The following is a 14,705-nucleotide window of genomic DNA, read 5'->3' as shown; positions in this document are numbered from 1 at the left end:
TAATTCAGCAGTTTCTCTTTCCAATCTCCCTTTAAAATTCCTTTGTAAGAGAACTGGCATGTAATGGCATAAACACCATCTCTGGACCCACCAATGTCAGCCATACTATCTCAGGTTCATATTCCTGCTCATCTTCTAATGTGATTTATGCCAGCAATGCCCTTCCACAATCTACATTGGACAAACAGGTCAGTCTCTTAGACAAAGATTAAATGGACATAAGTCTGACATCAGAAACCACAATATTCAAAAACCAGTGGGTGAACATTTCAACCTTCCAGGACATTCTGTTGCAGATTTAAGAGTAGCAGTTCTCTTACAAAGGAATTTTAAAGGGAGATTGGAAAGAGAAACTGCTGAATTACAGTTGATATTCAAACTAAAGTCAATGCATTTACCTGAATAAAGACCTTGCATTCATGGCCCATTACCAATGCTGATTTCTCCACACCCATCTCTCCCCTGGACATCACAGACTCTTCTGCATAACACACTTAATCCCATCAAGCCTGCTATTCACATTTACATACTATTCCTCTACTTAAAGACCGATGGATTCACATTCTAGCTGTATCTGAAGAAGTGAGCTGTGGCTCACGAAAGCTCATACCCTACCAGAAAATATTTTTGTTAGTCTTTAAGGTGCTACTGGACTCTTGCCCTTTTTGACTACTATAAAATACTAACACTGTCATAACATGGTGGAGGCAACTTTCTTCACATATGAACACATGAAGCTGCCTTGTACTGAATCAGACCCTTGGTCCATCAAAGTCAGTATTGTCTACTCAGACCACAGCGGCTCTCTAGGGTCTCAGACAGGGGTCTCTCACATCACCTTCTTGCCTATTCCCTTTAACTGGAGATGCCAGGGATTGAATCTGGGACCTTCTGCATGCCAAGCAGATGTTCTCCCACTGAGCCACGGCCCCTTCCTACAGTGATATCCTAACAATTTTGCAAAAATTCCATGTAACACCATGCTCTGCTGGGACTATGTTGGTGGTAAAAACATACAATGTTTGCAGTATAATTGCAATGATTTTTTGAGAAAAGAAACCACAGTGTTTTTTTAAATGAGTACTTGCCTGATCTTGGGGGTCAATCATGAGTGGCCATCGTCGACCCCGAGTAACAAGAATGCCATTCTCAGTGGATACGTAGTCACGCGGCAGTCCATCAGTGTTCCACTGCCGAATTTCATAAGGGTCTCCCAAAATATTTATAAGGCTGAAGTCAGAACTAATAGGAATGTCTAGACTCTGACATTGCTTGATCCAGCAATCTATTAGCTGAGGCGAAGGAACGAAATGATGAATGGGAGGATTATTTTTCAAAGTATATAAAATAGAGTAATACGGCTGTCCATAAATGCCTGAGGCTGTATGAGCACGAAGAATGCTGAGTGCTGTTAATCAACTGTGCAACCCTCCCTGACCCCAGACAAGTGGCTAAGCTCCTATAACATGACAGGGTAGTCTGAGGGAGAAATGTCTCAGGGAGGTTTGGGACAGAAGGAGTGGTCTGCTTTGAGAAGGATTCTTTGAGAGTGTCTGGATCATGTCCCAGAGGCAAACATTATTAGGGGAAACGCACATAGGCCATTTATGCAGGGTCAGTTTTGATGCTCGTTCAAAGCTCTTTTTTAAAATGCGACCTTTAAAATGCCTATTCACGGTCTCGATGCAAAAGGAGAAATTCCACCCCCTGCTCCTTTGTTCCTTCCATTAGCAACGGTCGTTTGCATAGCTAACGTGCAGTTGTGATTTTGCATGCTTCCTTGAGGGGATTCTTTGAGGCGGGGGTGGTGGTGGAACAAACACAAAAGGTTGCGTTAAATGGGCTCTTAAGAAATGCGAAGCAGGTATGCGCCGGCTTCGCAGTCACTTCCTGAATGACAGTTCAGCGTGAAAAACTAAAAAAAATATGTGGGGCAATTCAGCCTGGAACACGCTGCTAATTACCAAGCATAAATGGCCATAGTTTCATGTGACAAAGAGCGCCTGATGGAGAGTAACTGTTCATGAGAGTAACTGTTCATGTAGAGAAACAAGAAGGGCTTAATTGCAATAAATCAGCTCGGAAAAATCTCTTCACTTTTGTAGACTTCCTTTTTTAAATATTCCTTTTTAATACTGTACACTTTTTTTTTACTATTTTTACAACAAATGAAAAAATAGCTCCCTGTATAAATATCTGAGTAAAGTTTATTCATTTCACTAACGTTGTAATTCCCCCAAATATCCTTACTGAATTTTTATTCTTAGAAGAGTGCTCCTCTGCTTAGGATTGCCCTGTCAGTTTCAGACTGTGACTACTGGTGTGCATGCCACTGCTTAAAAGGTGAGGGTTTCTTCTAGCAAGTGTTAAGCCTAAGCTAGCAAATCCATACTCAGGCCAAAACGCAACGGAAGGTTGCTTCCCTACACTGGGTTATTTTGGTGCAGGCTCCAACCGGAAAGGCCACGTTCAAGCAGACTATATATCTAGGGAAGATGCGTGTTCTGACTGCACATGGCAACACTTTTCAGCATATGAAGGAAATAGTAGCTCTTGCTGACCCAACAGGAGGAAAGATCTGTACCAGTGGAAATGTGTTTCCCAAGGCTAAAAAGAATGATCCAGAAATAGGGGCTGCATATGCACTGCTTTGATCATGCAGTTTGAATGACATCAATCATCTGTTCAAGGCATGTGGGGGAGAGGGATATTCTATGCCCCTTACCTTCCATTGAACAGACGATCAGCAACATTGTGTTCCATGAACAGGGCAGCACATGTGTCATTTCAGTTCCAGGGAGATCACGTATCTGTACAAACGCTTCCCATGGGTGTACGGCACCCATTTGCACACGAGTTTCCTCCTGCTATATGTGGGCCACTGAAAATGAGTGCGTACTTTGCAGAGGAAAGCTGATATTGGTAAGTCACTCTCAGCCACTGGCAGCAAAGAACAGGGGCATTCAGCTGAAGCAAAGGGACTAGGCTTCCATTTGCCTAATGTGACGAGCCTTTTTTACATTTATTTGGCAGATGAAGAGCACATTCCTGGGGTGGGGGCAAGCTCCATAGGAGCTGGGGTGACCCTGTGCTGGCACAGGTGCAACCAGAATAAGGTGGCACCTAAGCCAGCGTGTGGACAAACATGCCAGCATCTGGAAGCTGTGGAGCTCTGCCGGCCCCTGCCACCAGTGCAGCCACGTCGGCAGGGATTTCCAGGAAGGGAAAGGTTGTGACAGGGTTGAGGGGCATTCCCGGGGTGTCCCAAGGGGCATGGCTGATGATAGTCAGCTTGCTAGCCCCTTTTGCCCTGGAACACTCCCTTGAGCAGTGGCGGGGCTGTGCCACCTTTTTTTGGTGGCACAGCCTCAATGTGGGAGATAGTCCCCTTTTTTAACTTTTAAAAAAGGCTTTTTTTGCTCCGCGGCAGCCGGGAAGCCTCTGAGCAGGTGGCGTGGTTGCGCTGCTCCCAGCTGCCGCGGATCCACCCTTCCCCCTCAGGAATGGGCTGCCCGTTTTGCCAAGAAATGCACAACAGTGTCTATGATATATACCATTTTTAACAATGAAATAACATCCATATATTCATAAAAGGGAGAAAGGACTGTGATTTTTCTTTACTCACCAATTGTCTATACAGCGCCGTAAAAGCTCCATAATAGGCGACACAAGCTGCAGCTATGAACACGTTTCCAATGATGTTTGAAATCTCGGCTTCAAAATTCAAAATACTCTCTTCCCACCGGACCTGTTCATCTCCTAACGCAGCAGTGAGCCTCCCAGCTCGAGTAAGACGCGCTTGAGTCAGCGCCATGGTCCTTGCTAAGAAGTAAGAACATTACTGGTATGTGGTCATTGCTGGTTTTAAAACAAACATTTTTGTTCTTGGCAAACCATTCTTTTGGGGGTTTTTTTGAACTAACAAAGGATTGAGTGACCCCAATTAGAAGTAAATCTCACAAAAGCTTTCACAGTGAAATTTTTCCTAGTGAATCTACGTTAAGAGAAACCAGACTTGTAGGTACAAATTATTTGCAGACAGCTTCCAGTCTAACTTATTGCAATTCTCTTTTGTTCCCTGGGTTTCTATGAATTGAAGTAAGTCTCTCCAGAATTAGTTTATCTAAAATACAGGTATAATAGCTCTTCGCAGGTAGAAAGATCAGAAGCAAAAGCACCCTCTCAGATATTCCTGCAAAGATTTAACTCTTCCACTAATTTGTTCACTGTACTGCTGTTCTCTAATTGCCACCTGGAAATGTCAGTCTTCAAAGCATTTATGAAAACGATGCCCCAAGACAATGATTGTCCCGCGCCCGGGCCAGCCCCAGATGCGGGACTGCCCGGCGGCGGCCTTACCAGGCGGGAAGACCGGGGCGAAGGGGTGGGGCCGACTGCTCCGCGGCCCATGAAGGCCCCGGGGAAGTCGCCGTCCCGTCCGGGAGGGCTGGGGCCGAGCAGCACGGCGACGCGGCCTGGTGGCGTCGGGGTCTGCGGGGCACCGCCGGGCCGCGGTCTCACCCGACTCGGAGGGAGCCAAGCGGGGAGGAGGCAGAGGGCCAGGCAGACGCGAGTGGGGGCGGCGGAGCAGGAGCCGCCAATCAGCTGGGTTGGGGCCGCGGCCCACCTGAGAGGGAGGACGGGCTGACGGAGCCGGCAGGGGCCGATTGGTGGAGCCCTTGTCCAGCAGGAAGGGAGGATGGGGAAGGGGCGGGTCGAAAGGGGGCCTGGCCTATATGACGATGAGGGAGGTGGAGGCCGAGGAGGAAGTGGCGGGGGCGACGGTCTACTGTGGAGCAAGTGGCTCGGTTGAGCAGAGACCGCCCGAGGGGCTGAAGAGGAGGGAAAGGCCTTCTCTCAGGAAGCCCATTCTGAGGCCAAGGAAGCCCCCTCCAGGTCGAGTTGGCCAGGCCGCGGGGCAAAATAGGCGGGGGCCTCAGGGACGGATCCTCACAATGATAAGACTCTATTAACGTGAAACAAGTTACTGGCATTTCAGACATACAAGCAACCTCAAATGCTTATGGTTTGTGTATACAAGAGGATCTTCCGAAGAAGTCTAACCGTTAGTTACACCCAGTAAGCAATGCTTGGTATTTTAGCTTTAAGCGGCCTTTTATTTGCCATGCTTAAAGTAGGAGTCAATTTCTTTTTCTCACTACTGTGTGATAACAGTAAGAGAATAAAATGGTCATCTTTAAGGAGCCCTGTGGCACAGAGTGATAAACTGCACTACTACAGTCAAAGCTCTGTTCACAACCTGAGTTCAGTCCCGATGGAAGTCGGTTTCAAGTAGCCGGCTCAAACATGACACAGCCTTCCATCCTTCTTCCAAGGTTGGTAAAACGTTTACCCAGCTTGCTGGGAGTAAAGTACAGAAGACTGGGAAAGGCAATGGCAAACCATCCCATAAACATAGTCTGCCTAGTAAATGTTGGGATGTGGCATCACCCCATGGGTCAGGAATGACCCGGTGCTTGCACAGGGGATCACCTTTAGTACATCTTTAACCCACCACCATACGTAGGGCTCCAAATGATGAATAGGTACTTGTTAGTACTATAGACAGCATGACAATTTTGAGATTTAGTTAGCCATGCAGGAAAAATAAGATGCACTTCAGCACCCAGAGGTTCAGTTCCCATCATGATCAGCTGTTGCTATTATGGAAGCTGAACAATGAACAGGATGTTGGGCTGAACCATGTCCACCATAGCAAAGTTGCCTTTTGCATGCAGGTATGCATTAAATCAGGAGCCCCGTGGCACAGAGTGTTGAGCTGCAGTACTGCAGTCAAAAGCTCTGCTCACGACCTGAGTTCAATCCCAACGGAAGTTGGTTTCAGGTAGCTGGCTCAAGGTTTGACTCATCCTTCCATCCTTCCGAGGTCGGTGAAATGAGTACTCAGCTTGCTGGGGGTAAAGGGAAGATGACTGGGGAAGGCACTGGCAAACCACCCCGCAAACAAAGTCTGCCTTGGAAACGTTGGGATGTGATGTCACCCCATGGGTCAGGAATGACCCGGAGCTTGCACAGGGGACCTTTACTTTTTATGCATTAAATGCACTCCTATATCAAAGGCAAACACCTTCCGTTGGAAGAAAGAATTATTAAGAGTTTCATTGGTGGGAGGGCTTTGACTTCTCTGGTGTCTGACTGAGACCGTCTGACAGCTTGAACGTTAATGACTACCAAACTGTCTGAAGCTACAGCATCCAGGTGGTGTCTGGAGATCTCCCACTATTACAACTGATCTTCAGGCGATAGAAATCAATTCCCCTGGAGAAAATGGCCCCTTTGGCCATTGGACTCTATGGCATTGAACCCCTCCCCTCCCCAAACCCCGCCCTCCTCAGACTCCACCCCCAAAATCTCCAGGTATTTCCCAACCTGGAGCTGGCAACCCTAGCCAGGCCCTGTGTTTTTAACAAATTTATAGTGAGCACCTTGTAATAAATATAATTATTTTGTTATAGTTTATAGCTCAACCTTTGACGCTCCCTGTACTTATCTGGTTGAGTCCCCCCCCCCATTTTTTGTTGTTCTATTGCAATTGGCTGCCTTCATGTTCTGTGTGTTTTCAGTTTAAAAAAAAAAACAGAAGGAGAAAGGATGTAACCTATGGTTGGAAGAAAGCATCTTGTACACAGCTTCATGACCCTGGGTGAAAACTGATTTCACATGCTAAAGAGGTATAAAAAGCTGCTGCAAAATATAGACAAGAAACCTACCCACCATGGTTACTGAGCAGCTGCAAAGCTGCCCAGTTTGGTGTTCAAGTTGGGTGGTAAACATCGAGGGCAAGATGAACTGATTTGACACTTGATTTGTGAGTAGGTTGCAGTGACTGAACAAGTTATATTCATCAGGCAAGCATATCTGCTGCAAAACTTTCAGCGTGGCAAGTAAATATACACTGCTAAAGGATTATTCTGAAAACTATTTTCCTCAACTTCAGAACAACTACTTACCAAGACTCTCTTTTTCATTCACACTTTTTTCATACTGGTCTTGTAATTCTTGAATTTGCTCTTCTACCTGTCTCAGCTTCTTTTGTTTATCTCGAAGGGTAGCCATTGTAGCATCAAGCTCTGCCTAATCAGTATAAAAATAATGGCATCCATCATTGATATGTCAAATGCTTTATTGTCTTCATTTTCAAAACAGCTCTGTAGGAGAAGATTTGTTATTCTTCACTCTACCCAGGACACATTAAAAGTGATAATGCCTTCCTCTGGACCACTCAAAAATTTCTACTGTTGAGATGGACTTTGAACCTGAGACTTACATACCACTTCTCTCTCTCTCTCTCTCTCTCTGTTATAAATCAGAGTCGATGAATCGTGATTGTGGTTACAGAAGAGTCAGATCAGAGCACACAACAAAACAGAGACAAAGACTTTTGTCTTAATCAAACAAAATCCTTTACTTATCTAAATAGGGTGGGATACACGTGGAGTAAAACAAATAATTCTTACTAACTACTTTCCTATAAATGTGCTAGTTTGCACTAACAGGTAACTAGAAGCTTAAACTCCATTGCCTGTGTCCCAGCTCAGGAGAGCTGAAACAAGCATGTTTTTGGTTGAGATTCAAAGTGTCAGTGAGTTAGAAAACTTTCCGTCTTAACAAAGGAACAGGGCCATAAAGCACAATTGCTACTACCTGACTTAAGGCTTGTTTGCAATGGCGATTTGCCAGCCAATAGAATACTGACATTTGTTATTACATCATCTCCTTGAGTCTAACTTAACTGTTGACACAAATTAACTCTTTAACTGCCTTGACAGAAATGGAACTCGCATTGAATCCCCAACCAATCAGTCTGTCTGTCTGTCTGTCTATCTATCTATCTATCAGACCACATTTGTGGTAATTAATGTAACAATTCATCCTCCCATAGGCTGAAGGAAGTTCCTCTACCCTAAGGAGACTTCTTCCAACTTAAGTGTTCCATCCTCCAGCTGTCACGTTGAAGGAAGAGTCATTTAAGTTGGAGGAAGACTTCTTAGGCTGGAGGAAGGCTTCAAATTTTGCTTAGTAACCTGGTAGTATACAGGCCACTAAGATTAATATTTAACATTTAATACTCAGACATCTAAAGTGCAGACTCTGGCTGTGTGTTCTCAGGTTATATTTTGAACAATGAAACAAATAAATGGGGAAAAACTATTTAAAAGCATAGTTTTTGAAACTATACATTTCCCCCCACACAATTACACTATCTCTGTAGCTCATCATATTTCATAAGGGCTTCCACATTTTGGGTAGCAGATTCAGCAGGACCAACCTACCAAATTGGGCTGAAAATTTCCAAAGCTAATATTTGAGGACAAGCACTCTGAACTACTCCAATCACACATAGTCATTGGTGACTAATTGAGACAGGATACAAACTGGATTTTTATCCAATTTAAAATAATGTATGGATAGACATCAACATTCTGATACACATTGAGATAAATTTACATGCCTATCAGAATGCCAGTTTCATTTAACCACACCACACTACTTTCAACTGGATGCACATTGAAATGTGCATTCTGGCATGACTAGAGCGGTATTGGCGCACAGATATTAACAGTATTTTAGTATTCTCTCCAGAGAGCAAGGTTTTTAACCACAAAATTGCCTTCTGTCATTAGAGGACTGTTTCATGGCTAATTCTTTGCAAACAGGGATGTCTTCAAGTATCAGACGTACTGACTCAATGTACCCATTTACCTACAAGGCAAAAAATTGTGCAGATTTCTGTGCTACATTTGTTGCTAGTCTGAACAGATCACATGGGCTTAACACAGGCAACCCAATTACAGCAGCACTAGGCAACAATCCACAGGGCCAAACTTTGATTTATAGAATCTTTGAGTTGGAAGGGACCACCAGGGTCATCTAGTCCAACCCCCTGCACAATGCAGGAAATTCCAAACTCCCTCCCTCCCCCCACACCTCCAGTGACCCATACTTCATGCCCAGAAGATGGCCAAAGTGCCCTCCCTCTCCTGATCTGCCTAAGGTCATAGAATCAGCATTGCTGTGAGACAGCCAACTAGCCTCTGCTTAAAAACCTCCAGGGAAGGAGAGCTCACCACCTCCCGAGGAAGCCTGTCCCACTTCCACTAACTGTTAGAAAATTCTTCCTAATGTCTAGACGGAAACTCTTTTGATTTAATTTCAACCCATTGGTTCTGGTCCGACCTTCTGGAGCAACAGAAAACAACTCAGCATCATCCTCTATATGACAGCCCTTCAAGTACTTGAAGATCCTTGTCATTTGGAGACCAGTTTCCTGTGTTGGTGCTATATAGGCTGCTGGAGAATCTGCCATGTGACTAAGGTTGCCAGCTGGCCAGTGGGGAAAATGTCCCTTTAATAGAGGTTTAATGTGCAGAAATGAGCAGTTGGAGCTTTTCATGACATGATGGTTACATATCATTACCCGATAATTGCTGCAGATCATCATGATATTAAAGGGAAAGATAAGAGGCCAGTTTCAAAGTTGGCAACATAAACATGAAATATGGAGATGGAAAAATCATAAAACTGAATGTCAATCTCATTAGCATAACAGGTAAAATTGAGGGGGGATCTCAGTTGAAAAACATTATTTTTCCATTCAATAATGACATAAAATAAATAAATCCCTTTGCAACAAACAACCTACCTGTGCAGCGTTCAACTTCTGCCTCTTAGGCTCCACAACCTTGACCACTCGAGAGTATAAATCCATAGCTCTCACCCACATACACATAGACTTGCAGGCCTTTGATACTTTCTCTACTTTTTCCGGCACAAAATCGGGGTTGTTTATATATTTCTGAAGCTTTTGCAATATTTGACCCTTTATGTTTTCTTTATCATATTCCATGAGCTTTCTCAGGAAATAGGAGTCTCCAAGAAGCTGTTTTGCTGTTGCCCAGTCAGGTCTGAAAAATTGAAAAGAAACCGAGACACTTTAGAAATTCTGTTTCTGCCTCAGAGAACGTATTGCCCAGTAAAATTTCATATGCTCTTGCTAGGCTTAAACTCGTACTTGATAAAAGACCAACTGACACTTACATATCTACATTATACATAATTAATTCCAGCATGGAGAAGAGAAGAAAGCAATAAGACCGGCCTTAGGAAGAAGATACGGTATGGTTTACAGAGGAAATGGAGCTTTGAGGCCTCACACTTCAGCTAATGTTTTGAGGTAATGTGAATTGAACTTCAGGTGATTCCTCTGTGGATTTCATCTAATCCATAAAGACAACAGCACAACAGGCTGCCAAAGCTGCTATTCCTCTAGATGACTGAGGGCAAAAATGCATGGTCGCTTTAGCCTCCTTTATTCCATTGTAGCCAGGATTCAGCCAGGATTGAACACACGTTCGGCGAAACGCATGCGTTTGATTCTGGCTTATTTCTGGCTGAAACGGAATATAGGAGGCTAAAGCGACCATGCGTTTTCGCCCTGAGCCCTTCAGGTCGCTAGTATTGAAATTCTAGCCAAATTACAACAGGTATAAATGTACAATTTAATTATCTTTCTGGAAGTCTCTCAGGCAAAATAGTTTAACCTTTGTTTTTCTCTTAACCAGCACAGGATTACCTTCTATGGTTTAGGCTTCTGAAGTTACAAATGGCAGGCTGTTAGGGTTGCCAGGTCCCTCTTCGCCACTGGCGGGAGGTTTTTGGGGTGGAGCCTGAGGAGGGTGGGGTTTGGGGAGGGACTTCAATGCCATAGAGTCCAGTGGCCAAAGCGGCCATTTTCTCCAGGTGAACTGATCTCTGTTGGCTGGAGATCAGTTGAAATAGCAGGAGATCTCCAGCTACTACCTGGAGGTTGGCAACCCTAGAGGCTGTCCCTCATCCAAATTCATGGCACCTTGTTAAAAGTAAATGAAAAGGTCGCTAAGACACATTACGGACGTGGTTTGTGTGTGGCACATCATTTATTCCATGATTAGAAACAACAAAGGGATAATTCACAATAAGCCTAACGCTCATTTATGATCTTCAGAAGAAGGCAAGGAACATCACTGACAACCTTGATTTTTTCTCCTTCCAAAAGGCTTTTACATATTTTTTACCTTGTACAGCACACATGTCAGGATATTGTAAAATTGTGTATGTATGACCACCGAGGAAGGCCTGTAAAAGGCTGAAGCACATCTGGTCAGTGTTTGGTCATTTTATGTACTAACCTCAACTGTTATGTGTTGGTAATATTTGTAACTATGTTTGTGCTTTTTAGGACGCCTGTATATTTGGCCCTGTGTTTTTAAATACAATTGTGCACAATATATGATACACTCCACTCCATGCTTAATATAGGATTATTTATAGTATTTTGAGCCACATTTTCCCTCACCCAAAGTACTCAAAGTGATTAAAAAACCCACACATGTTACTAATAAGACTAATTAAAGTTAACAGCAAACAATAAAGGCCCAGAACCCTTGAGAACATAAATTATTTTTAGTGACAAAGGTTAAACTGGGAGTCAACTGGATCATCCTTTGGCAGGAAGTTCCAAAAGGTCAGTGCCACAACTGAAACGTCCCTGTACTGTGTCTCTACAGTTCTCCCCATAATAAAAGAAGGAACATGGGGAAAGCCCCCCCTCTCCCACCAATTTCAGTGCATGGGGAGATGCATATAGGAAAATGTGCTCTCTCAGGAACATGTGCATCAGGCCATTTAGATAAAGTTATTACACCTTAACAACATATAATATAACTTAACATACTAATAGCCTTCTTTCCTTTTCCTCCTTCCCGTTCCCCTTGGTTTCCGCCTAAATTCCTTCCTTGTTGTTTCCTCCCTTTCCATCCCTTCCCTTCCTTGTGTGCTGTTCCCTGTCCCTATGTCCTTTCCGTCTCCATCCTCTCCCCACCCCCCACCCCACCCATGGACTGAGAAACATCAACTGGGGGTATTGATGCACGGCCACCTTGAATCAACATTTTCCCTAAGGTGGAGAGATAAGGTGCCATCAGGGGGATTTAATTAATTGTTTAAAGGGTTAGTTCGGAGTTTAGGTTATTTAAACCAGGGGTGGGGAACCTTTTTCCCGCCAAGGGCCATTTGGATATTTATAACATCATTTGCGGGCCATACAAAATTATCAACTTAAAAATTAGTCGACTAAGCCCCAAGCAGGCAGCTGCCCCAGATGCCCCCCCCGGCATGGGCAAGCAGGCAGGTATCCAACCGGTGGCGCACTCACCCACCTGGTGGCAGAGGATGGTCACGAGTCTTAGATCCTTCTGAGCTAGAGATCTGCCAGGACCCACCAAGGGCCAGACCAAATGATGCGGGCCTTAAACGGCCCCCAGGCCTGACGTTCCCTACCCCTGATTTAAACCAAGGATGCCAAACTCATTTGTTATGAGGGATGGATATGACATAGTCACTTGCCTCAAGATTGTTATAAATATATCTATTCAGCACATGACACATACACAACACCAGTGCTGCCCCTTCACCACGTGAACTATATATTACTAAAAACAACACTCAGTGTTTTTAATACAGCTTACAGCTTGTTATAACAATTACATACGTAATTCTCATGGATGGCTATACAGCCTATATGTAAAAATACTAAAGTCCCAATATAACACTGGTCAATCCAAGCTTTAGGAGTCCACAGATGCAAGAAGCAAACTAGAAGTCCATAGATGTAACACACAAGAGGGACACTTGCCTCCAGGGGCTCATCAAACAGTTTCGTCTAGCCATCTATAGTATAGCCCCGGGCCTTATGTTTGACACCCCTGATTTAAACTGTACTGTATGTACACTTTGTAATGTTTACTTATATGATGTGAGCCGCCCTGAGCCAGATTCACTGGGGGAGGGCAGGATGCAAATAAAATGTAGTATTATTAATATTAGCCTCCCTCAAGAGAGCCAAAGCTGTGCAACAACATTAATGTGCAAACAGATACAGTCATTATCTGTTTAATGTGCAACATTAATGTGCAAACAGATACAGAGATTTGCACATGCTTGGTCAGAGGAGCAGGCCTCTTCTTCCAAGCTGCTTTGCTATATCAGACAGAAGACACGCAGGTCTGTGCCAAGCTAGAAGCCCGCACTCATGGCCGAAAGGGCCTCAGGAGGTTCTCCAAGGAGATCGGTCTCCACAAAGCTTCCAGATCGCTCCACTCTCTGACACACGCTGTTCCCATCTCTTTCTGTGCCATGAGACTGGTTTGCGTGCTGCCACAATGACAGGAGCTACTCTAGTCGCAAGACTGCAGAGCTGAGTACAGTGTGACATTCTAAGTACTCTTGATGCCACCATGATATCAGGTGGCTGTAATGGTGTTTTGGTGCAGTAAAGATTTCTTCCCTTCCCAAGCATGTATCTGACAGTTTTTAAAAGGCTCACAGAACTAGTACTACTATCCTAACGCTTGATGAGCACGCTTCTGTAAACGTGCTAAGGACTGAGGTCTTACCCCAGCACACCTTTCTTTTAAAGATCTGAGATAGCGATACTTTAAAAGGTTAAAAAATTAAATTTCGTTTTACTCAGCTATAAAAACTGAGCGGCCTTGTCCTTTTAAGATATTGTACTAATGTTCACTGGGACGTTCATTTGATTTCTGATAACATGTAATTGATGTAATGCATCCTTAGATTCCTCTGGGATATCAGCTGACTTCATCATCAAATTCCACAATCGTTAGCTTATTTGGAAGAAACAGTCAACCCGAGAATATAAAAGAGATGTGTTTTAGCACTGGGGATTTTTTACTATTCCCATACATCAAACCCACAATCATAGCTTGTCATGCTCAATTACATTCGTCCCTTAATTTTTCTTTTCCTTGCTAATTAAAGGTAAAGGTAGTCCCCTGTGCAAACACTGGGTCATTCCTGACCCATGGGGTGACGTCACATCCTGATGTTTACTAGGCAGACTATGTTTATGGGGTGGTTTGCCATTGCCTTCCCCAGTTGTCTACACTTTACCCCCAGCAAGCTGGGTACTTTGCTAATTAGTAAGCGGGTAATGCATATATATCTATGCACATTTGTTTCACAACTTTTGGTAGCAGCACTGGGTTTAAGGCCAGAAGTAGGAGTTCTAAGGAATGTGCAGCTGCTGCGAGCAGTGGCTGTATATTTCTTTCTCAGTTCCTCACCTGTAATATTTAGATGTGAAAAATGGGTCATGAAATGTCATCATACTCTAAACTTTTGCCACCTCCGCTCCACTGGCTTATGAGGTGGGGAAACACAGAGCATGACAATATTGCAGGGGAGCCAGAACTCTTGTGTTGAAAATTGCTTGAGGAAGTGGGTGTCATTTCACACCAAACCAAAAGGGAATCTAAAAATAGAACCTGATGTTAAAGTATGCAGTATATTGGACTTACTTTGCATTCAGAAGAATACAGATAGCTTCCATCACAGTCATTACTAGGTCCGGGGGTTTAGTGAAAACTCTGATTTCAGAAATATCTGCTTTATCCAAAGAATCGAGGGCTTTGTTGGCAGCTTCTAAAGCAGGAAGAGCCTCATCTAAATCACGCTGAGCATCATCAGCTATCGCCTGAGTTTCCTCTGCTTTTACTTTTGCGGTAGCTTCATCTTCTTGAACGACGCGACGGACCTGAAAGCAAAATTAATCGGGCCAACGTGAGTGTCCAAAAGTTAATGAAGTGCTGCAGCTCACATTTTGATTCCTTGTCTTTGCTATTAGT

The 14,705-nt window shown here is 44.0% G+C and overlaps 1 protein-coding gene across 1 annotated transcript in view; it reads right to left on the bottom strand.

The window, feature by feature from the left end:
* Positions 1 to 14,705, bottom strand: part of DNAH6 (dynein axonemal heavy chain 6) — a 258,559-nt gene that overhangs the window by 114,123 nt on the left and 129,731 nt on the right. The window contains exons 44-48 of the mRNA XM_056849234.1: positions 14,379 to 14,614; positions 9,665 to 9,926; positions 6,972 to 7,095; positions 3,626 to 3,822; positions 1,089 to 1,292 (exon numbers count right to left, since the gene is read on the bottom strand). Of these exons, the coding sequence (XP_056705212.1) occupies positions 1,089 to 1,292; positions 3,626 to 3,822; positions 6,972 to 7,095; positions 9,665 to 9,926; positions 14,379 to 14,614 (1,023 nt within the window). The remainder of the gene's footprint in view (positions 1 to 1,088; positions 1,293 to 3,625; positions 3,823 to 6,971; positions 7,096 to 9,664; positions 9,927 to 14,378; positions 14,615 to 14,705) is intronic.

Source organism: Euleptes europaea, chromosome 4 (genome assembly GCF_029931775.1).
Source record: "Euleptes europaea isolate rEulEur1 chromosome 4, rEulEur1.hap1, whole genome shotgun sequence".
Lineage (NCBI taxonomy): Eukaryota > Metazoa > Chordata > Lepidosauria > Squamata > Sphaerodactylidae > Euleptes > Euleptes europaea.
The sequence above is the reverse complement of the archived record's forward strand: the minus strand, read 5'-3'. Positions and strand labels throughout refer to the sequence as shown.